The sequence below is a fragment of the Cephus cinctus genome, unplaced genomic scaffold, assembly GCF_000341935.2.
Source record: "Cephus cinctus unplaced genomic scaffold, Ccin1 Ccin1_scaffold0160, whole genome shotgun sequence".
Classification (NCBI taxonomy): Eukaryota; Metazoa; Arthropoda; class Insecta; order Hymenoptera; family Cephidae; genus Cephus; species Cephus cinctus.
In genome coordinates, this window is record NW_014332886.1 from 2,660,787 (window position 1) to 2,684,518 (window position 23,732).

The 23,732-nt window shown below is 42.0% G+C and overlaps 4 protein-coding genes across 5 annotated transcripts in view; 3 read left to right on the forward strand and 1 right to left on the reverse strand.

Annotated features, from left to right (window-relative positions):
• Nucleotides 1-35: 35 nt before the first annotated feature.
• On the forward strand, nt 36-2,958 carry LOC107263692 (T-complex protein 1 subunit delta). Its single transcript, XM_015731176.2, has 10 exons — nt 36-353; nt 550-602; nt 676-765; nt 838-1,089; nt 1,156-1,251; nt 1,326-1,487; nt 1,553-1,897; nt 1,982-2,233; nt 2,315-2,611; nt 2,693-2,958. The coding sequence occupies exons 1-9, from the start codon at nt 245-247 to the stop codon at nt 2,558-2,560; spliced, it is 1,605 nt and encodes a 534-aa protein (XP_015586662.1). The 5' UTR covers nt 36-244; the 3' UTR covers nt 2,561-2,611; nt 2,693-2,958.
• Nucleotides 2,959-3,012: 54 nt separating this feature from the next.
• On the reverse strand, nt 3,013-10,341 carry LOC107263691 (N-acetylgalactosaminyltransferase 7). Of its 2 annotated transcripts, XM_015731175.2 has the most exons (11): nt 10,175-10,341; nt 9,641-9,816; nt 9,352-9,557; nt 7,451-7,617; nt 7,185-7,392; nt 6,866-7,042; nt 6,545-6,788; nt 6,242-6,463; nt 6,071-6,169; nt 5,866-5,991; nt 5,573-5,713 (listed from the first exon to the last, which is right to left on the reverse strand). In XM_015731175.2, the coding sequence occupies exons 2-11, from the start codon at nt 9,794-9,796 to the stop codon at nt 5,573-5,575; spliced, it is 1,746 nt and encodes a 581-aa protein (XP_015586661.1). In that variant the 5' UTR covers nt 9,797-9,816; nt 10,175-10,341. The 2 variants fall into 2 exon arrangements, with proteins under 2 accessions (XP_015586660.1, XP_015586661.1); XM_015731174.1 differs by lacking the exon at nt 10,175-10,341 and having other exon boundaries at nt 3,013-5,713; nt 9,641-9,796.
• A 2-nt stretch (nt 10,342-10,343) lies between these two features.
• Nucleotides 10,344-11,639, forward strand: LOC107263694 (rRNA-processing protein FCF1 homolog). Its single transcript, XM_015731179.2, has 5 exons — nt 10,344-10,605; nt 10,748-10,830; nt 10,920-10,991; nt 11,055-11,364; nt 11,427-11,639. Exons 1-5 carry the CDS (start codon nt 10,603-10,605, stop codon nt 11,568-11,570), a joined length of 612 nt encoding a protein of 203 aa, XP_015586665.1. The 5' UTR covers nt 10,344-10,602; the 3' UTR covers nt 11,571-11,639.
• A 5,287-nt stretch (nt 11,640-16,926) lies between these two features.
• LOC107263562 (cadherin-related tumor suppressor) overlaps nt 16,927-23,732 on the forward strand; it is a 62,196-nt gene continuing 55,390 nt past the window's right edge. The window contains exon 1 of the mRNA XM_015730889.2: nt 16,927-23,599. Coding sequence (XP_015586375.2) covers nt 18,272-23,599 — 5,328 coding nt within the window. The 5' untranslated portion in view covers nt 16,927-18,271. The remainder of the gene's footprint in view (nt 23,600-23,732) is intronic.

Below are 23,732 nucleotides of genomic sequence, written 5' to 3' on the forward strand. Positions count from 1 at the left end.
ATTCCATGGCGCAACGAACCTTCTCCAACCTTCTCGACATCAATGATCGAGCGCAAAACCTCGTGTTTCGTGTATTTCAAGTGGAAGCCTCCGTTACCAGTGCATTTGTAACAAGCGAATCCTAGTTGAAAAAAAACTGCCACGCGAAACCAGAAGTCGTAAATTCAGTCGCAAAGCTTCTCAGAAGCTTGCACCAGTAAGATCAAAAGTATCTAATCGACGAGAAACATATAAAAAAGGTAAAATGACGGCACTTTCGGCGGCCGGCGATGGAAGACGCGCCCACGGACAAGCGTACAAAGATAAAAGCAAACCTACCGATATTCGAACGAGTAACATCAATGCTGCGAAGGGTGGGTCCATTTTTCTATTCATATATTATTTTGTTACTGTATTCTCTAAAGTTAAGGAAGAAATGTGCTACTCCGATTTTTTGGAATATGAGCCTAAATGTCTCCATTTATGGTCATAACTACGGGTGCTGCCATAACTAAACCCACGTGCACTGAATCATATGAATTTAACATTGAATGATTTTTTTTATTTCAGCTGTTAGCGATGCCATTCGTACGAGTTTGGGACCCCGTGGAATGGATAAAATGGTAAATATTAACGACATTCGATCAATGTACGTAGTACTAAATAAGTTATGCCAAATTAAATGTATTGTGTCAGATTCAAGCTGGCAATGGAGAGGTCACTATTACCAATGATGGGGCCACCATTCTCAAAGAAATGAATGTCATTCATCCAGCAGCAAAAATGGTAAGACAGATGGTTATTTTTAATTTTTCAAAAAATGACAAGGCATCTATTAACTATTACTAATTCTTACAGTTGGTAGAACTGTCAAAAGCTCAGGATGTTGAAGCTGGCGATGGAACTACCAGTGTGGTAGTTGTAGCTGGTGCACTTTTAGAAGCTGCTGAACGTTTATTGCAAAAAGGAATTCATCCCACTTTGATCAGTGATGCCTTTCAAAAGGCTGCATTAAAAGCAGTAGAGATTTTGAAAGACATGTCCATACCAGTTGATTTGGCAGATAAAGAATCTCTTGTCAAGACTGCTGCCACATCGCTTAACTCCAAAGTAATTATATACTAAGCAATAACACTTTGTTTTATAATAAAACACTTTACTTTCTACTATTTCCAGGTAGTCTTCCAACAATCGAGCATTCTGGCACCTCTAGCTGTGAATGCAGTGTTGAAAGTAACTGAACCAGGAAAAGAGAATACTGTCGATTTGAAAGTAAGGCATGAAAATATTTTCATTTTTTTTATTTAAATTGCACAAACAATACCATAATATTTTGCATATTTTAGGATATCAAAATTATCAAGAAACTCGGAGGTACCGTTGAAGATACTGAACTGATTGAAGGTCTGGTTTTCACTCAAAAATCGTGTAACGTTAATGGACCGCGACGTATCGAAAAAGCAAAAATTGGTCTTATTCAATTTTGTATATCACCACCTAAAACTGATGTAAGTAATAGTAAACATTAACCTGAACCTTGACCTGCGCAGTGGGGTAAACCAAATACTTACAGATGGACCATAACGTCATCGTATCAGATTATGCAGCAATGGACCGGGTGCTCAAGGAAGAAAGAGCTTATATACTGAACATCGTCAAACAAATAAAAAAGAGCGGATGTAACGTCCTGCTCGTACAAAAATCTATCCTCCGTGACGCCGTCAGCGACTTGGCTATTCATTTCCTCGATAAAATTAAAGTCATGGTAATCAAGGACATCGAACGCGAGGATATTCCTTATGTTTGCAAGACTTTGGGATGCCGACCAATCGCTTCTCTGGATCATTTTCTGCCAGAGAATCTGGTGAACGCCGAGCTTTGCGAAGAAGTCCAAACCGGTAACTCCAAATTTGTCAAGGTAAATTTTCCCAACATCTTCCATCCATTCTCTTCTTATTTTTAATATATCTGGACCCAGCTTAATTTTATTTGACTATTTCAGATCACCGGCGTTCAAAACCAAGGTCGCACTGTAACTGTCCTGGTTCGTGGTAGTAACAAGCTTGTTCTAGAAGAAGCAGAGCGTTCACTCCATGATGCCTTATGCGTTATTCGCTGCCTGGTCAAGCAGAAGGCACTCATTGCTGGAGGTGGTGCGCCGGAAACAGAACTGGCACTCAAGTTGGCTTCTTACGCCCAGACTCTAGGGGGTGTAGATGCTTACTGCGTCCGAGCGTTTGCCAATGCTCTCGAGGTAGCTTACACTGTACATTATTATACCAAAAGAAGTGAAGAATTCCTCATTAATTAACTTTATGTCCCTTAACAATTACAGGTGATCCCATCGACCCTGGCAGAGAACGCTGGACTCAATCCAATTGCTACAGTAACTGAGCTTCGAAATAAACATGCTCAGGGTGAGAAAACTGCTGGGATAAATGTACGTAAGGGTACAGTTACTAATATCTTGGAAGAAAACGTCGTGCAGCCACTTTTGGTTTCCATCAGTCTGATAACTCTGGCTTCTGAGACCGTTCGCAGTATATTGAAGATCGATGATATCGTAAACACCAATCAATAAAGCGTTTTCATAATGATTGATTCTAACGTTACTACATACCTCATTGATACGGTAAAGAAATACATTATTTAAAACATAATTTTTCAAATGTTACAAATGCATCGACATGTAAAATGGAATTATTTCTTTTAGGTTTTTCTACTCTGTCTCCTCGACAAGTTCATACACAAACGATGCTTCATGTCATGCCGAGTTACTAATATTACCCTATACTTCGAAATTTCATATTTGAATAATTGCATCACCAGCGGCTTCGGCGAATGTGCTTTTTACACAATTTAGCGATAAGAAGAATTGTGAACATATTGTGGAATGTGTTTGAATATTATGGTTAAAGCGCACTTTCTGTATTAATACGAATTCGTAAAATTGGATAATAAAAGAAATATTAATTTAAATATACTGTTAATTACACTGGTAAGCATGGACCCCATCAAAGTTTAATAATCAAATTATTAAAAAACCGATTTTATTTTAATAAAATATTCATTTTCTTACAATACACTGTCATAATCTCGCGAATGTCACGAGCTCTGTAATGTCAACGTGCCCCTTTCTTTGCAGCTAGTGTGACACTTGGCGCTTAACGAAGAGCAATATTTCCATAAAGGTCAAAGCGGAAAGAACATTTGATTGTGATACAAGTGGACAGGACTTCTTGCCTTCAAATAAAAAAAATGCCTCAATTATATAAACAAAATTGTCCAAATGCACATTTTTAATGATCATGCCTTGTCCACTTGTATCATGTATTTAGAGACCGATTGTCCAGTATTACAATTTTTGCATCTCATATAAATAATAATATCAAGTAATAAGTCAATCACTTTTGAAACCAGTTCAAACGATTGTGACAGTAATATAAAATATGTATAATACCCTTTAACCCCTTTGTTCATAAATATTATTGTCATTAAACGAAAATTATTGTGATACCGTTCGCATATCCCCCCGGGAGTCAATTGTTTTTGTAAGAATTTTCACTGAATTTCATTCTGTCTGACAAAATTTCGGACCTTCTTGATTCGCTCGCACGTGCTCGGCAATTGTTTCTTAAAACTAACTGCTACCGTTGTGTTACTCGTGTGCGGCTCATGCGACCAACTTCACCGCCTGCCTATAAAGTTCGCTTTCTCGCACTTGTATACATAGGTATTCGTTACGATATTCCTGAATATTCCAATATTGGTGTTTAGTTCCGGCTATTGTTTTTGATGATTTGGTATCTTGAATCATTTTTTCTTATGACCAAATATCTTAATTTAAAACATCCTAAATTCCGGATCCTAATTCTCAACATTCAGGTAGCCTTAATCATCGATATAGATATTTTCAAATATTTTTGATCATTGTCCCCGGCAAAAGTACTTTTCACAAAAAGAGATACGAAACAGTACCGAAGGCCTCGCGAGGGACCTCTAGAAGCTAGTACAATATAATAAAGACAGTAAACTTAGCATTTTGTCATCAATAATGTCACTACCAATGTAAACAATATTATATTGTGTGACAAGAGATGAAACAAAACGATTTCAGACTAAAGTGAAGTGGCTGCCCGAGCCGTAAGCGAGAGCTGACATCACCTGAAGTCTGAAATCGCGTTTCATCCCGTGTCACACACTATATTTTTCATATTATTCGCGTTGAAACTGGGAGTTTTAATGTTTAGAACCAGTCGAAACAAGACAATTTCAGAACGATTGCGCTACAACAAATAACAACTGTAATTGTCAGATTGTTTGATGGTTAGAATGACAGATGGTTAGATTGATGGTTAGAATCAACCAACATTCAGAAGCTTACAATAAACAAATTCGATTCTAACAGGGATGAAATGAAGTCAGCAACTAATTTAGCGGACAGAAAGTAGACATTTTCGTCTACCCGCTAAAGCGTATCGGTCTGAAATTTGCTCGTTTCGATTCGTTTCAGGTAATACAAAAAAGAGATTACAAAGTTTTCACGGATACTTAGCACCCATAACGTTTGCAGTTATAATACTATTGTTCATATATACGGGATAAAGAATTTGACGAGATTTTGAAATATACTCTTCAATTCTTTTTCTCCTTTGATCATTGGCTGTAAGGTTGTATTCGAGCTGTCCAACCTGTTCTAAATAGATGAAATCTTCTTGTATACAGGTCTGGGCACTTAGGCGAAAAACGCGTGGCAATACGGTGTCAACTGCCGCAAGAGGCGTTAGTGTTGAAAGAGCCTAGTACCTGGTAGCTGCGCTATGTCAGTCAGTCAACAGACTTCTTCGACACTAGCGTTTGCGGGCAAAACCGGCCACATTAGCGGTTACAAGCTATAACGTGGTGAGGATAGGGAAATGTCCAGACCTGTATACAAGACCGTGATCTAGACATAGATTTAAATATGATAATGTCTTCTGAGAGCTATGTTTTGAAAGGTAAAAAGTGCTATTACCATGTTATTTCAGATGAATTGGATCCAGATTATAAACATACACAAAAAAGATTAGGCAGCTCGCGATTCATTACATGCTATCGTAATCTACGACTTGATTGTAAGATTTTTTTCATTCCCCCTATGAATTCATCTCTTTCATCACTATGAATATGCTTTTCGAACCTGATATCGATTCGATATACGTTCTTTGTCCGACCTCAAAGTCACGAAATACCCGTTCCTGATTGAAACTATTCTGAATCTTCAAAAGTCCATGTGGAATGTATAACGCATTGTTAATAAAAAATGATGGATGGAATCACGCTTTAAAAAATACATAATGCAACAGTCTATAAGTTCCGTTGTGCGCGTTTACAAAGAGCGGGCGTTTCAAAATTCATACTTAAAATGTCTAGTAGAAATCATGTGACACTTTCCAAAATTATTCAATTAGCCCATCGTCGATTTACGAAACCAATTTTTTTCGAGAACGAAATTTTACTCACCATTGGCGGCACGCATATACAAGTAAAGAATACCTCGACTTCTCTTGCAGATTTAAAATAAAAATGATGCCATCGAATCATAGTCAATCCTTCACCAACGTGGATTTATTTGATGGAAGGTCCACTGGTGGTAGGTGTTATTTATGTCACACGGCATCAAAGACAATTGTTGTGTTTGTGGATGAAGAGCCATACACTTCTTGTAAACCTTGTGCAAGAGTGTCCTTGTTTTCTAGAAAACATAACAGATCATTGTACAAACATATCATTGACGTAATCTTTTGTTTTGTTTTGCACGAACAAAATGTATACGGTGTTCCAATATTTGTCCTCGCTGGTATCAAATGATACCGCGAAAAAGGAAGAAACTTTTCTTAATCTTACTTCGTCATACTGCCATGGACCATCCACAGTACCCAATCTACAAAAAGCCAATATTATGCCCCGACCATCTGCTTCTACGCATCGTTCACCGACACCCAATTGACCCTTAGCATTTAGTCTCATGAGCTACAACATGGATTACATATTGTATTAGTAAATAATCAATTATTTTTAACTTATAAAAATATCGTATTCAAGTGTTTACCTGATTATTACCGAAACCATGACAATGCGAAGTGGCTATAAGACTTGGCGGAGCGTGACTCATTGTGTCGAGGCATGCAGAAGTGGCTGCACTTCGCAGCTATAAACAAATTATAAAAATTCTGTAATTCGTACGTTTCAATTTAAAAAATGTCGAAGTTTATTGGCTTACCTCTCCCCAGTGAATATTCGGAGGCAATTCCGGGAACTTATCAAGGACGTCGTAGGCGACGTTATCCATGTACCATTGAAAATTTTTACATTTCATCCGTTCCTTAAATGCTAACTGCTCCGTAATATCGCCATGATCGAGTAATCGAGCCAGTGGTTCTCTAGTATAGAAAAACTCTTTGTGTTTCTCATCGAACCATGTTTCAATGACCCTCTTGTAATTCTACAAAAATGATTATACGATTGTACATCGTTCCTTGTTAATAGAAGACATGAAAAATAATGAGCTCATACTTTTACTTACAATGGTAATAAGAGGACCCTTCTTTTTTCGTGCCAACTTACCAAACGTATAAGGCATAAACCCACGGTACACGTGACCTACGTGAGAACACGGTACCCACTCTATACTACCACCACATTGCCAAATTTTGAAGGATAATTCAAAATTCTCTCCACCCCAAACAAGCAGACCCTCATCGTATCCACCGAGCGATAAGAAATATTTGCGATTAATGGCGAACAAGCCACCCGCATGAGTAGGTGACCTGGATAAGAGATTGAAGAATCATTACTGTTGCTTAGTACAATAATTCTTAATTTTAATGTTAAATAATAATCGTACTTGTAAGGCATACTGTTATACGGACGCATTTTAGATTCACGTCTAGGCAATTCATTTTCCTTGTATAACATTCCCCACTCAAAGATTCCTCTATAGAGATGGCCTTCTTGATAAACTGGTCGATATTCAAAAGTCTTGTGGTCAATTCCGTCTATTATGGGTACTGTCATAATGTTGCTAAAAATTCACGCAAATAAACAAAAGTTAAATCTTGAAGAAATACTTATACACAACGACATGATGAAACATTTACCATGACCAGTTGCACATAGGTATAAAAAAGCAAGTAAGATCATATTTGAGTGCATGTATTAATTACCTATTAGCAGCAATAGGAGCCAAGAGCGGAGGCAACCAATTAATATTGACTTCACAATGAGCATCTAGGAAAACAATAACTTCACCCTTAGCTTCTCGAGCTCCCCGAGACCTGGTTCTTATCAATCCTTGCCGCTCCTGATTTCTGATTAAGCGAACCTTTCCACCCCATCTCTCAATATAAGTTTCCAAGTCATCCTTTAAATTATCTAAAAAAATTATTCATATAAGTAAAGTTACCTTTGCTCTACCTTGTCAAATATTCACCTTTATCTGAATAGTCATCGACTAACAAAACCTCCTCCAGGAATTGAGGAGGTGTGCGATTGATAACACTATGTACTGTTCGCATTAGGACTGACCACCCTTCATTGTGGAACACTATGATAACACTAGTTTTTGGGAGTTCATCAGGGTAATTCCAATGTTTACATCTAGATTATAAAAAAAGAAACTGTTAGATTAATATTGGAAGAGGAGTTTTCTCTACTTATAGTATCATCATGACAAATAGTATATGATGAATCATAGCTCGTTCCTTATATGATTCTTTTAATAAAACTAACACGGATGTGAAGAAATGATAACTAATTGAATGTTCCATGTCAAGAGCAAAGTAAACTTTGTCACTAATATTTTAAGATTCTTCAATATTATGTTGATTATACATATGGTATGCCATAAGAGGCTTAGGCTATTGACGATTGTGATGACGCTGGTAAAACGTGAAAAGAACTAATAACTGATTTCTAGAACTTAAATTCAGCTCTGAAAACATTACAATGTCGCCTCTACCAAAATATATCCGGGTAAGTAAAAAGAGAATGATTGATGATCTTCTTTCACAAAGTCAAACTTAATACGTTGTTCTATAATGTGTAATATTTCATATTTTATAGAAAGTTGTCATAATTAAACATATCGATTATGATCAAATCAAAACTGCTTTCTGAATTCAATTACCAATCTACTTTGTGAAGTCTGTTAATCATGCAAAACACGAGCATAAATAATTTTGAAGTGTACAAATAAAAATATTTGTTTAAGAAAGAATGAAAACTACGTTACATTACTACAAACATTTATGATTACCATAATTTTTTTAAAGAATGAATGAGTGAACTGAGACCTTCACCATTGTAAATTTCACATTTCATTAAACTCGGTAATTTTCCAGTAACTTATGGAACGAAAAATACGATGTCCTATAATCTTTCAGATCGTAATTTTGCGGATATAAGTATTTTTGAGAATACCATACATTTATGACAAGTTAATGAATGTAAAAAAACTTTTAAGCTGGAAGATTTAGGCATAACAAAAATGAAACAAAAAATATTTAAAGCACGGCTTAATGTTGATCTCACGTTCGAAGAAACACGTCGAGCGACAGAAAAGTGAACTCAGGAAGAAATGAATACATGTTCAGTTACGAGTCAGGTGAGAATATTAATATCATTAATTTTTTTTCAAATGAAGCATTTGAAAATGATAATCATTGTAATATTATCTGTGCGTGTAGTCTGCTAAGTATATCGGCCGACTTATCGTAATGAGTAAATCGCAGTATCTTGGGATTAAAGTAGACATGTCTGTTTCTGTCTCTTTAATGCCATGATGGAAGACGAGGTGATAAACAATATTTTGATGAAAAATTTGGTACTGCGAAACTGATACAAATAGCTTAACACAAATTTCCTGGGCATAGAAGAATAACATGTTTGTACGCAACTTATTCTTCTCATAATTAAAATCAAGCGAAAATACCATTGAAGTGGTACTAACATGACTATCCATTTATTCTGTTTATGGCAGTGTCGTTTCGTGTTGTGTTATTAAAACAGAAATTGCTAATTGATCAACTTGTCGCAAATATCACATGAGGCTGTTGCTACAGAATTTCCAATACAGCCACTTTATAACTTAAGATAAAGTACCAAATACTGTGCTAACATTATTCACCAAGGATATTATACTCAGGATTGATAAAAAATTTTACTAGAGATTATTCAATGGATGCAATAATAAAAAAATCAAAATCAGCATATGTATACATGAACATTCACACAATTATAATGTTGCAGTATTCATGTTAAATAAATTATGTGCTTACGTACGAAAGGAGAATACTATATTTTATATATGTATATAAAAAACAAAAAACTTACTCTGCAGGCCTGGTGTCATGAACTGATCTGTCCAAGGATATTTCATCGGAGCAAACCATATTCATTCCATAATCAGATTCTGATTGCTGTACATCGTTCTGTTGATCATCCCTTAAAATGTGAGGCTTTCCACCCTCACCAGGTCCCGATTTAACAGGTAAATTTCTGGGTTCAAAATTTCCCAAATCCTTTATCAGTACTGGATGCTTGATAAGTAAAAATGAAGTGCATGAATTTTAATTTCTATATGAACTACAAACTATCTTGATATTCAGTTATGAAAAATTACCTGTTTATTTTTAAGGCCATCAGTCCAGTATTCTTTTAACGTTTTTGCTTGATTATCCAATGTAAAAATATACAATGCATATAGAATCAATAAGAGCAAGGCAACCCCAATCAAAATGTTCATTAGGCGATTTCTCTTTATTCGTACAATCCGCATTTTCCTTAAATATCAGGATCCTGTAACAAAATCAATAGTTATAAAAGAAATTATTTACATCAAGCATACAAAAACTTAATACTATCATATATATCATGAAAATTTTATTATCTAACATGTGAACAAACTCATAAAAAATATTTTCTCAAACTTTTAATATAGCAAAAATATTTTTTAAATTGAAAAATTAAATAACAAATTCTCGATATTCATAATATATTTGAATAGCACAGCCATAAATATTTTTGCCAAACCCGAACAGATATTTCTGTATGTCTCGACAGTTTCAACAATATATTTAACCTATTTTTACAAAAATTCTTAAGAGGTTCTTTTCTCTATTAGTAAATATGTAGCTGCTTCCTACTCAATACACACCTTGCATAAGGAAGTCCAAAATGTTTATGTCGCTGTCAACAGCTCAAATTTTCTCGCATAGGTCACAACTACCGGATAATATGCTGACTTTAGGCCGACTGACTTTTTTCAACACGAACTGCCATAATAAGAGCCAACGTGTCGGCTGGCGCACAATAATCCCTCGACAAGTTCCCAAGCCTAACTACACGCGGAACTTTTGATCCTTATCTAGTTTCGCCACACCGTATTAGACCATCTTTATTGTATACCCGAAGAAATCCGAATTTTACCGATTGATACTCCGCGTTTCTTCGTGATTGCTTTCAAAGTGATGTGCACTGGTGTCCTAATGTCAAAAGTGTAGGAAGCGCAAAGCGTGGTTTTGTGGTTGTAAAACTTGTAAAGTTTAGTCTATTAATTACGTAAGAAATTGAAGCATTAATACAATGGTAAGTTTAATAATTTGCAGTAAAAATGAATTGAATTTTTGAATCTCTGTAATTTAGCTTCATGATTATTACAATGATATAAGTGTGGTCATAGGTTATGTATGTAAAGTTCAGGTTATGAAGTGAATTTTATTTTACACAGGGTAAAAATAAGAAGACTCGTAAGGTTGTCATGCAACGATTTGCTCAGATGAAGAAGATGATCAGTCTAAGCGATCCCAGAATGTAAAAATTATATTCGACTATTTTGATCTTTGATTAATACTGTGTTACACTCTATGTTTACTTTGTATTTGTTATGACAATTTTAACAGTAAAGCAAATCTGCGTGCGGCACCACGAAAAAAGAAACCAGAAGATCTCACAGAAATGAAAGTTAAGGAAGTGTAAGTTGATTTAAAATCAATTTCAATTTATATAATTTTTTACAAAACTGCATTCTCTTCCAGACCACAACAATCGTCAGCACTATTCTTTCAATACAACACTCAGTTGGGGCCACCCTATCACATTCTGATTGATACCAATTTTATAAACTTTTCTGTCAAAAATAAGTTGGACATTATTCAAAATATGATGGATTGCTTATATGCGAAATGCATTCCATATATAACTGATTGTGTCATGGGAGAGTTAGAGAAACTTGGACCAAAATATAAAATTGCTTTAAAGATCATAAAAGATTCAAGATTTGAAAGACTACCTTGTATGCATAAAGGAACCTATGCAGATGACTGTATCGTTAATAGAGTAACTCAGGTGAGTTTTATTATTCTACGAATAAAGATATATAAAATCTAAGTATTATATTTTTTTTCTAGCACAAATGTTACATAGTAGCAACCAATGACAAAGACTTGAAAAGAAGAATACGCAAAATACCAGGTGTACCTATAATGTATGTTTCTCAGCATCGTTATACGATCGAGCGGATGCCGGACGCTTATGGAGCGCCAAAGATATAACAGCGAACCAAACGCAGCGCAATCATTTAATGTATCATTAATGAATAATAAAATATACCTTGTTAAGAACGCCATTTTCTTAAAAACCCTATCGATATATTATAACGCTGTACTTCAAAGTACATGCTTGCAATTCCCGCGCTACAGAAAATTCGACTTGGCAGCGTTCAATTTGTTATCTCGCTGTAACTGCCATCACTATGCAGCCAGTCGTATTTATAGTTTAATCTCTGGTTTAACATAATAATAGTGATTTATGGATCCAATTCTTTTCCTCCAAGAACGTGTTCGAAATGCAAAGTAACCCGATATAAAAGGATCAAAGGAGTTGCAGGAAAAAACCTGGAGATAGCGCCAAGCGGTACCTTATGTTAAAATTAATAGCTTGAGAACTTTTTCTTGGCAATATTTAACGTAACAGAAAATACGAAACTAAGAAAGATCATATAAAGCAATAATCAAAGTATGACATACGTAGTTCTTCCTAAGTTATGGAAATCTATATTCAAAAAACTTGTGCTGACCATTCAAAAACAAATATTTTTTAAGTAACGGTACTATCTGAACAACGAACCAATACATTGTAATATAAAAGCCATATAAAAATTACACAACACTTTACACCGAAAAACATTTTGATAAATACCCATTAAAACGAAAAGCTCCATTAAACAATTCAAAAATACAAAACCCATGTAATACCACACCTTAGGAATAATAAACAGTGTGGCGCGAGAGTTTATTTGGCATCGCCATAAAATGAATACACGAAGGAAAAAAAAAAGTGAAGGTAAGAAACAAGGTACATACAGCATACGCACGCGGGTTAACAAAATGGAGAACTGTATACTCGAATTACGTAACGAGCCCTCCACATAAAGTACAAGCGCAATCGTAGCGGTAACTAAAGTCAATCGATAATGAGGTGAGTTAATGAGTGGAGACAAGCGACTAGCGCGATTATGGGCGTGGACCGAGAACCTGCTAAAGGACAAATATAAGTCGAACTCGTAAAGCTATCGTTGTGCCGGAAAGCGTGAGGCAATTCGCGATCGGCTACTATAAGAATCGGCAGGAGGTAGCGAGCAATGAATTATTACAAAGCAAGTATCGGACAAATGCAGCACAGTATTGAATTATTAATGGTAAAGTTCGTTCGTGATACTACGCCAGAAAAAAGGTCGGTATAGACAACATAACCTCATAGAGAAAATTCAGTTATGGCTTAAGCACCAACTTGCCATCATACTCCTCGTTCTCCTTAAGAGAGAAAGAGAAAGAGCAAAATTATTCATTTAGCACGCATATATGTATATCTATGCATATCTATACTTTTCTAAGCACGTTCATGTACTCGTGTACACAGGTATGGGATAACTATGGCGTAAGCCGAACCTAACTACAAGATGCAGGATTAACGAAGTTTCGAATAGTACCAGTGAATATCCATCGTGGATGGAGACATTCCATGATCGTGGACATCTAATAGCTGTCGTGTATTCGTGTGTTGTCGGATGGAAGATGAATGGCGACCGTACGGCCTTTTGTATTACATAAGGACATTATTTACGCGTAGAGAATACAGGAAGAGAGATAGAAATCGAAATTGATGGCTGTACAAGATTATCGTTAGGATCGTACCAGAAAACCCATAAGACTATGCGAGACAGTAGGGAACTAAATGAACGATATATATATATATATATACACACACACACACACCCATACTGCGGTATCTCGCAGAAGAATGAACTATTCGAATATATTAGCAGAAATCGGAGAATCTTCGTCATCCTGGCGCATTCCGTGTCTCGTAATGCGAAGCGAAGGAAGTCGTGCAGAAAAGTGGCGGCTAGTCCAAGGGATGAGTCCGGTTTCGGATTGAAAATAAGTATAAAGTAAATCGATCCGTTGTTTCGCGTTATATAAGTTTACTGTATATGGTCGTTGAAAAAAAAAGATCTAAAAGGAAGCGATAGAGGAACGAGCGTGTGTAACGTGCTCACTACATTATACGTGGGGCCGCATGAGAACATTATCCAAGAAGCGGTATATACGACATTACCCCGTGACCCAAAGGACCGTGAGCTACCGATCACCAGGTACGTTTCCAAGTCTTGGTAAAGTACGACAAGTAGGATCGTTAAGGGATCCACTTTAGTAAAACAACGTGAACCAGCCCAGTAGAGGACATCCTGGAATCCCTATAGGGTCTCTAAAGGATTCCTTTATAGTACGGACAAAACATCCTGTCTATTAGTACGCGTAATTTGCTCACTTGCTATAAAGTAGTGTACCAGATTGGCTCTGTAGGATGAAACTGATCTCGCAGGATCGGGTACTGGCAGAGTCATATAAGTATGCAATGGGTGACATCGGACTTTACCGAGGGCAAATGGCTGGAGATAGATGGCCTGGAAGAGACTGTATAACCCCCATGGGCCTTAGCTATTGCAGCTATAACCCATACGATTATATAGACGAGCCATAGGCATGACCCATGAAACCAGCATATTATCTTCTGACCTGGGGCGACATCGCGCTTCCAACAGCGGACGGTTAAAACATGCCCGATACCCATTCTACCTCTGATCATGGCTTATGTTACCTGCGACAAGAATGCCACCATACGAATTCTGTCCGGTACCGCTATCGAAGAGAGAGGGCCCGCGTGAGTCTGGATGGTGGTCCAACAATGGACCACTGTCCATGCCACGTCTAAGATATCTCCGTATATCCGTTCTCCATTGGATGGCGAATGCTTGGTGGAACTGTATGGGTACCTGATTGTGCTATGGTACATTCAGCCCTTTTCAGACGAGAGCGGAATCTCTATTGGAAGTTTTTGAGTAGGGTCCATTGGGAATCTCGTGATCGTGGGATGCATCTAGGTATCTAGGTATCCTGGTAGCGATTTCGTTGGGTACCGATTCGATCGAGCGAGATTTCAAAGTCAATCCTAATGCGAGTGCTGAGGTCCCGTGAAGGAACGTCGTCCTTCTCCGTCAATAGATCATTTGGGACTGGTTTCTCCATTTCGGACTCGCCTCATATCTATACGGCATATCCAATCGGAGAGAATAGCCGTGGCGAGGCTGGCCTAGGGACGAAATAGGATGTAGGATGGACCGACGTGGAACAGATGTAGAATAGCCAGGCCGATTCTTGGAAACACAAAAGGCCGCTGATTGGGTGCACGGTTTCACTAATCGGCGCGCTGCCACGTCGTTCCCTTCTTCTTACTTTTCTTTTTTTTCCTCTTCCTCTTCTTTCTTACTTTAGCCTCTATATACTTCATCCTTAATCTCTGCCACCCCTGCAGTAATTCTGAACACGCTCCACTGAGGTAACCTCCTCCGTTTGGACAAAACTTCGATTCATTTTCTTGGCTGTTTCACTGTCCATGTATATTCGCCGCTTGCCCGTTATTATTATTATCGCCATCACTACTTACAGCTGCCTGTACATTCGGCTGACTGCGGAGCAGATAAATGTCGAACCTCGCCAATAGGTCAAGACACTCTTTCTAATATCGCATAACGATGAATGGCGGCTCGCGCCACCGCGATAGATATTAATGCTTGCGCTTTGTGCGCTTAAGAAATCCGGGAATTGTATCGAGGTTGGCTCGCAAGGGAGTGACTGAATTACACGGCTAGCAACCACGCCACGACAAAAAGGGAATTGAAGGCTTCTCGTTTTATTCGTTAGGCTGACGCTGTCACGCTCGGTCGATCGGTCGTACCATGAGAGCCACCCGAAATTAGCGATGTTCTCACGGGTCAAATCGGTATCAGCCAGCGCGTAGCGTGGAGTACATGAAAAAAAAAAATTGAGACTTTTTGGTGGACCTGATAGTATAATCTTTTCATGAATAATTCTTCACTGTGACGGTACAACCTAGAGTGATCGGCTAGATCAGAAGAGTCTGGTCCTCGGTTAGCCTGGAGAGGGGGGATCGAACTTTCACCGATTTGTAAACACAAATCGATTAATTAATCCATTGACTTTACGCGATCTTGATCTATTCCAATGGGCTCTTATACAGGGTGTCCCTTTCTCGTGTGGCTACTATGTATTGGTGCGGTTCTCATGTGAGTAGTAAGATCCAGGATAGGAAGGTCACTTCGACTATGATCGATAGATCAAGAATTCCAAAGGACGTCTGGGCCCTGGCTACCCTCTCGTACAAATCAAGAAAAAAAATAAACAAGACATATGGAATCAGACTCAAAGAAACACCGTCTATGAATATCACAGCCCAGACGAAAGTCCTATAGTAAAAAAAATGAGTTATTTTTTAATCGGATTTTTAATCGCAAGAATTCTCTTAGGTATTTCCGGATTTACAATTCCATCAAATCGACCCTTGAGATTCGGAGAGTCACCCAAGATCGATAAATCCCATTCCAAATGACTGAATTACCCAAATCTCCAAAAACTTGTGTGGTCGCGAAGAGTGGGTCCAGCGTAGCACGTGTACTGGGAGGATCGAAAGGATGTTGGCAGGCGAAAACGTAAGGATGGTGCCCACGTACACTCCTACTCAGCAAACTAGATCAAAACACGCGTCTACGTGATGGAGTCACGTTGAAGCTTAGTGGCTCAATGACGAGCAGCGTTGAGATCGCAATCAGAATGAGATAAACGCATATATATATACATCGCTAGATGTAATGTATATATGTGCTTATGTTTATATATATATATACAAATTGAAAAGACATATAGGAGTAGAAAGGATGCGAGTGAGAGCGCGTTCGATCGCTGTAACGGGTTAGTTACGGGAGCGGCTAAGTCCGCGGATGCAAGCGTCGAAGCTGGAGCCAGGACTTACGAGGATAGGACCCACTCCTATGGTGAGGCCCCGTGGTTCAGCCTGCTAGGAGAGTCTACCCTGATGGGGTCCCTCAGCCTCTCCCTCCACGCATTATTCATCTCTCGTTCGCCCTCCTCGCTTCCCTCTCTCACCTTTCTCTCTCACCCGTTCTTCCTTTCTTCATCCTTCCTTCTCTCGCTCTCCGTTGGGCCCAGAACTCAGCGGCGGCCATCTTGCATACCTGAGCCTCCGCATTGCTCGTTCCTCGAGGGCAAAAGGTAGAATATCTCGGCAAGACGGCGGCGGGATGGGCCAGGTGAAGTGGGGTGCTGGTGGGACCGTACAACGGCGAGGAGGGCACGGCGAAGGGGTGGAGGGGGCACAGAAAGAGAGAGAGAAAGAGGGGGGGCCTCAGAAGCGAGGAAGAAAAGTATAAGCCTCGACAGGGGCAAGGAAACGACTTGGCAGGAGAGCGAGAGACTCGACTCGCGCTCCCAGCGTGTTCAATAGATTGGAGAAGGAAGGCCAATCAGGCCCCAAGAATGCTCAGCGGTGGCGGCGGCTCTGGGACTAGCAGTCAGTCGAGTCGGGTCAGTCCACAGGAAAGGTGATTTTCGCCGAGGCTCACCGCGTCGAGATCACGTTGTTCACGTGCCGAAAAAAAATGTCTCCACGGGCCCCGCGATACTGAGGACCCATTGTCGCGTTATCGTTACGTTACTTTTTTAAATCCGATTTCTCTCAGGACCTCAGTTAATGCTATGTGGATGATCCTTTGCGCGCTCTTTATTCACTATCGACGTAATCCTACGCGGTATCCGATCAGTCGTGCTGAAAGAATCAACATCGCGAGTGACTTCGGTACAGTTCAGTGAAGAGGAAGTGCCGGTGATTTCAAGTGATATTTTTGTTTAGATCTGTGCGCGTCGTTTCCAAACCTTGTGCAGGAAATTATCACTCTCAGACTGGCATCAGAGACCTTTTGGTCCTTCAAAGTATTCGACTACGGAATCTCTCTCATACGGGATGTCGACCTTTCGCGAAGATCACCATAGTGTCTGTCACTAGGATTCTCGTTCATCCAGGAGGAAGAACGAAGAGAGCATCGGTCCCGAGCGTACCAATGCCATCACTACATCAACACCTCACCAGGCAAGAGTCGACGGTCGACTTAGGGCCCATTGCTAGGCGGACGATATCGCGCAGCTCGGCCAATCTGGTATCATCGTCCGGTCGGGGGAGGGGGATGTTGTAAACAGGAAAGAGAACCAGAACCACGGAACTTCCGGGTTATCTGGCTCTTTCTCAAGGTCTGATATCCGGTTGTAAATCAGGCTTTGGAAATTCTCGTAAATATCCCGCGAAGCGATCGAAGACGCGTCCCGCGAGGCGCGGCTCGCCGGTCAGTGATCCCTCTCCCTGGAGAATTCATCTCTCGTGTTTACTTCAATCTTCGGAGCCGCTCTGAGGAACCTAGTGCGATCCTGTGAGATAACCTATTTTTCTAGAGGAAGTTTCATCTTTTGTAATTGGTGAGTGTCCGGAGTGCGCGAGTGACGAAAAATCCGTAAAATGGGGAGAGACGCGTGTATATCAGGACATCCGTGTGACAGGTGAATTGAGTAGATCGTGGAGGAGGTCGTGTTCGGGTAATGACGACCTGACCAAGACGAAGGGTGCGAACAATGAAAGATCGGCCGATCATGCCGCAGAAGTGCAAGAGGTAGTGGCTGTGGAACTAGGGGCCGTAGCGTGGGAAAGAAGCTGGAGAGCAAACGAGAATAGGAAGAGAAGGCAGGGCGAAAGGGTATACGAGAGAAAACGAGTGCCAAAGGAAGAGTACAGAGGACGAGAGAGGAGGTGGTGGTTCAGGGCTGGAGAAATGCTGCCAAATAGGCTGATTATCCTGGCCCTGGTCCTGGGCCTCCTACTGACGGACCAAAATGCCAGCAAAGCCGTCGAGCTTGACAGATATCCTACCCAAAAGGTTGCCAGGCTTGTGCCTCGAAGATCACCCATGCTACCTCAGGATGGTGCTGGTATGGGTCTGGCAATGCAAAGTAGAGCAGTGGATACAAGAGTTCAGTTGGAGGTTCGCGAGGGCGAGCCGCGAGGTACCCTGGTCGGTGAGATTCCAGTGAAACCAGGTTTCACCTACAGATTCAATGAGCCTCCACAGGAGTTCATTCTGGATCCCGAAACCGGCGAAATAAGAACAGCCAGGGTACTAGATCGCGAAGCACTGAGCAGCGACAGGTACGACCTGGTCGTCCTCTCGAGTCAACCAACCTATCCAATCGAAGTGAGGATACTCGTTCTGGATGTGAACGATAATGATCCGGAATTTCCGGAAGCCAGTATAGCCGTAAGTTTTTCCGAGTCAGCAGCAGCGGGTACCAGGTTACTGCTGGATGCCGCGACCGACAAAGATACTCCAGAGAACGGCGTCCACGACGATTACTTCATCGTCGACGGTAACACGGATGGCAAGTTCCGTCTGGTCGTCACCGGGAATCCCACCGGGGAGACGTCGTACCTTCATCTTGAGACCACAGGGAAACTTGACAGGGAGCAAGTAGAATTCTACTCGTTGAACGTGTGCGCGAGAGACCGTGGTCGACCACCCCGACTAGGATATCTTCGAGTGAACGTCACGGTCCTGGACGTGAACGATAATCCCCCAGTGTTCCAACAGAGCGACTATGTGGTTGCTCTGAACGAAAGTGCTCCAGCTGGTAGTGCTGTCCTCACGGTCCACGCGACGGACAAGGACCTGGAGGACAACTCAAAGTTAACGTACTACTTGCCGGATACCGAAAGACAATTTACCATAGATCCAGAAACTGGTGCCATAACCACCACTGAACCTTTAGACTGTCCGCAACAAAGTTGCACGATCACTAGGCCCGGTGGTGGGTGCCCCAAGAGTTGCGTAATAACCGTCTTTGCAAGGGACCACGGTTCACCAAGGCAGGATGGTAGAACCTATGTTACGGTAAACCTACTGGACGCGAATGATCACGATCCTGAAATAAAGTTCAGTTACTTCCCGCAAACAGCTGGTTTCGCCACGGTCGACGAGAATGCCGCTAAGGATTGGATAGTCGCTGCGGTAGCTGTGATGGACAACGACGAGGGTCTCAATGGCGAAACCAGCGCTGAGATACGAGCAGGAAATGAGCTTGGTCACTTTCGGCTTGACAACACTCAGAGCTTTCACATAGTCAGGGTAAACGGAAGGCTTGATCGTGAGGAGATACCCAAGTATAATCTGACTGTAGTGGCAACCGACAAGGGCACGCCACCCAGGTCCGCTATGGCGTACCTCGTCATCCATGTGAATGACGTGAACGATCACGAGCCTGTCTTCCAGCAGAGTGAATATTCAGCTGTGCTATCTGAACTCTCTCCCGCGGGTAGCTTTGTAGCTAGTATTTCAGCTACTGATGCGGATTCTGGTTTAAACGCTAGGATATATTACGATTTTGATTCTGGCAACGAGCAAGGATGGTTCGCCATTGATCAGGACACGGGTTTGGTCACTACCAAAGCCAGATTAGACCGTGAGATACAGGGTAGCGTGGAGCTTCGTGTTTCTGCTAGAGATGGCGGTCCTAATCCAAAATATGCATCCACTCATCTTCGTGTTACTGTTTTGGATGAGAACGATGAGGTACCGAGATTTTCTCAGAGTGTCGTCGAGATCACCCTCTCGGAAAACACCCCACCGCAAAGCCTGGTAGCAACCCTCACGGCAGTGGATAACGATCAGGGTACCAATGGTAGCGTAGCGTACAGTCTTCATCCCAGCGTAGCTAGGGATTATCCAAAGACCTTCGCACTGGATGCTCTAACGGGACAGCTCACCACGAAGACCAGTTTGGATCGTGAAACTATAGGCGAATATCGAATTCTGATTGTGGCTAAAGACCAGGGTACACCGCCGCAATCGTCAACGGCAACTGTTCTCCTGAGCCTTGAAGATGTCAATGACAGTCCTCCAGTTTTTTATCCCCAGAGATATTTCCTGCCAGTACCCGAAGACGCGTCTCCTGGTACTTCCGTGGGAAAAGTGATGGCAACTGACGCTGACGCCCGAGAGAATGCTCAGATCCGCTACTCCTTGGAATCTGGCGGCGAAGGACTTTTCGTAGTGGATGAGATAACCGGTGAGATCTCTCTTCAGGGTTTCCTACGTGCCGCTCACAAGACCCTGTACGAATTAACGATATCAGCACGTGACACCGGAGATAAACGTGCCACCCATGACGCCGTCGTCGAGATACTCCGCGAAGAGGACCTGGAGCATCTGGAGTTCGATACCTACAGTGGATACGACTTCAAGATTTCTGAAGATCGTGGTGAATGCGGAGAGATGCCTTTGGGTTTCGGTCGTAATATTGGTTCTGTCCAGGTGTCCAGATACGCCAACGGCAAGGTGACCTATTCCATCGTCTTCGGGGATAGCAGAGGCAATTTCAAGATAGACGAAAACACTGGTATGATCAGTACAGCCGGTTGTCTCGATCGGGAACAGGTGGCCTACTATAGTCTACAGGTGGCGGCTCGGGCCGGTCTCGCTCACGGTCAGACGTTCGTAAACATCACCGTTCTGGACGTGAACGATAACCCGCCGAAATTTCCAAAGGGCGAGAGGGGAGACGAGGTCCTGCTGAAGGAAAACGCAGCAGTGGGACAGGAGGTGTGTCTAGCCAGAGCAAGAGATCGAGACGCAGGAGCAAATTCCCGAATAACCTACGCCTTGACTCATAATCCCGGAGGACAGTTCAGAGTTGCTGCCAATTCTGGAATTATATACCTTGACAAACCAATAAGAGCTCCCCCGGGAACTGTTCTTCATCTGGAAGTCACTGCTACCGATTCAGGAAATCAGCCATTATCAGCACAGCACCAAGTACGGGTGACCATCGAAGATGTCAACGATCACACGCCAGTGTTCGAGTTGACTGGTTACGAAACGTCCTTACCTGAATCTACACCGGTAAACGAGCGTTTCTTCGCCCTGGTTGCGTCTGACGCTGACCTTGGAGTAAATGGCCGCGTCTTGTACAGCGTAACCGAAGGTAACTCCGAGGGTCGCTTTGGAATTTTTCCTGACGGTCAGCTCTACGTGAAGAGTGCACTGGATCGCGAGGAACAGGATTACTACGCCCTGGAAGTTACTGCCAGTGATCAGGGTGAACCTAGTCGGAGCTCGGTCGTCCCTGTGGTAGTGCACATCATAGACGAGAACGACAATGCGCCTCAGTTCACAAATTCCAGCTTCACATTCCACATTCGTGAAAACGAGCCGCCTGACACCTTCGTGGGAAAATTATTAGCGGCTGATCGCGATGTAGGTCGCAATGCCGAGTTAACATTTTCATTGCCATCTACCCAACAAGACTTCATAGTGGATCCACGAAATGGATTCATTAAATCGCTACGTGTATTCGACAGGGAACATCTAATGGCGAACACGGGAGTCAGCTACATCACGCTCGAAGCTACCGTCACCGACAATGGCCTTAACCGGCTTCGGGATAAGGTTAAGGTCACTGTGTACGTTACCGATGTCAACGATAATACTCCACAATTCCAACGACAACCTTACCGGTTCCCCGTTAGCGAGGGTGCCGCCATTGGTACCCAATTATTAAGGGTATACACTACCGATGCCGACGAGGGTTTAAATGGGGATGTTTTTTACTCCTTGGAAGCAGGTAACCAGCACGGACACTTCACCATAGACGAAGCTACTGGCCAAATATCCCTAGCTAGGGAATTGGATCGTGAGACTATGGACGAATACGCATTGACAGTCGTCGCCCACGATGCTGGCCTCGAGGTTCACCTATCGTCCAGTGCAACAGTCCACGTAGAGGTGCTCGATGAGAATGACAATACCCCAGTCTTCGTGGACATCCTTCCAAGCATCTCAGTCCTAGAGACCACAACTATAAATACCGAATTACTCAGATTCAAAGCAACGGATGCCGACCTGGCTGCGAACAGCGAACTGACCTTTGCCATATCAGCGGGAAACAGACACGACACGTTTCACATAGATCCACTGACAGGAGCTCTTTACCTAAGAAAACCCTTGGACTACGAAGAGCTAGAAAATTACACTCTGAACGTATCCTGTAGCGACGGAGGTCACCCAAGACTGAGTTCAGTGACTACGCTCCGCGTCAACGTCATTGACACCAATGACAATCCGCCAGCGTTTCCTAATACCGCCATAGTGCGGATGATAGTCGAAGGAATTGCTGTTCACAATCCAGTGGTTCCCGTCACTGCGGAAGATCCAGATTCAGGGGAGAACGGGATGGTGACCTATGCCATAGCCAGTCAGGATCCTGATGATCAGAAACGCTACTTTGGGATCAATCCATCGACGGGCGTGATCTATACGCTGCTGCCTATTGATCGCGAGGAAGTTGACACCTTCAAGCTTGTCGTAGTGGCCACTGACAGGGCGCAGCCTCCGAGTGCACGACTGTCAGCAGAAAAATTAGTGACAGTTATCGTGAACGATGTGAACGATAACGCACCCATATTCGTGAGCATGTCAGCGGCAGTGCTACCTGTGAAAGGTAGCCTGAATTATCAACCTGGCAAGGAGGTGCCAGTAGCACAGCTCCTGGCAAGAGATTTAGACTCCAGTACGAACGGTCTGGTGACCTATGAACTTCTCGGTTCAGGTGTGAGCTATCCTGACATGTTTCGCGTGCACAGAAGTACCGGTTTGCTGACCATGCGATTGCCCAGGTCTATGAGCAGTCTGGAACGGAACTCGAGGTACCAAGTGGGCGTCAGGGCGACTGACGAGGCCGTACAAGCTCAGAGAAGATCCTCAGACACATACCTGACCCTGATAGTACCTGGAGAGGATGACGAGCGACCAGCTTGGGAGCATCACGGCGTTCTGGAAGGTAGCGTCTATGAGAACGAGCCAGCCGGTGTGAGTATTTTCAAAGTGAGTGCGCGTAGTCGACGTAGCAACGTCGATCTGGAATATTACGTGACGAATGTGACCGCGGGCAGTGGTGGAGCTCAAGTGGACAGGTTGTTCGATGTCGATACAAAGAGTGGGATCCTCTCGACGGCAGCCGTCCTGGACCGTGAGGCTGGGATTCAGTGGTACGAGGTTGAGGTCTACGCCATAAGCGTCGGCGGTAGCAAGCCCAGCACGAGCTCCACGAAGGTAAGTCAACTTTATGTAAGACGGCGTATCCTGTTTAACACAATGGAATTCGTATCCCGGGACACGTAGATTAGAAAGAAGAAAAGTGTCTAAGAGAAGCTCGAGGGATGCTGTAGCCATTATGAGGTTTAAG

Coding starts and splice junctions, on each gene's coding strand:
- LOC107263694 (XM_015731179.2), top strand. Junction 10,831..10,919: donor AGTCTAAGCGATCCCAGAAT/GTAAAAATTATA, acceptor CAATTTTAACAG/TAAAGCAAATCTGCGTGCGG. Junction 10,992..11,054: donor GAAATGAAAGTTAAGGAAGT/GTAAGTTGATTT, acceptor ATTCTCTTCCAG/ACCACAACAATCGTCAGCAC.
- LOC107263692 (XM_015731176.2), top strand. CDS start 245: ATGACGGCACTTTCGGCGGCCGGCGATGGAAGACGCGCCCACGGACAA. Junction 1,488..1,552: donor TATCACCACCTAAAACTGAT/GTAAGTAATAGT, acceptor AAATACTTACAG/ATGGACCATAACGTCATCGT. Junction 1,898..1,981: donor GTAACTCCAAATTTGTCAAG/GTAAATTTTCCC, acceptor TGACTATTTCAG/ATCACCGGCGTTCAAAACCA.
- LOC107263691 (XM_015731174.1), bottom strand. CDS start 9,796: ATGCGGATTGTACGAATAAAGAGAAATCGCCTAATGAACATTTTGATT. Junction 7,618..9,351: donor CATGACACCAGGCCTGCAGA/GTAAGTTTTTTG, acceptor TTTATAATCTAG/ATGTAAACATTGGAATTACC. Junction 5,992..6,070: donor ATGGTTTCGGTAATAATCAG/GTAAACACTTGA, acceptor TCCATGTTGTAG/CTCATGAGACTAAATGCTAA.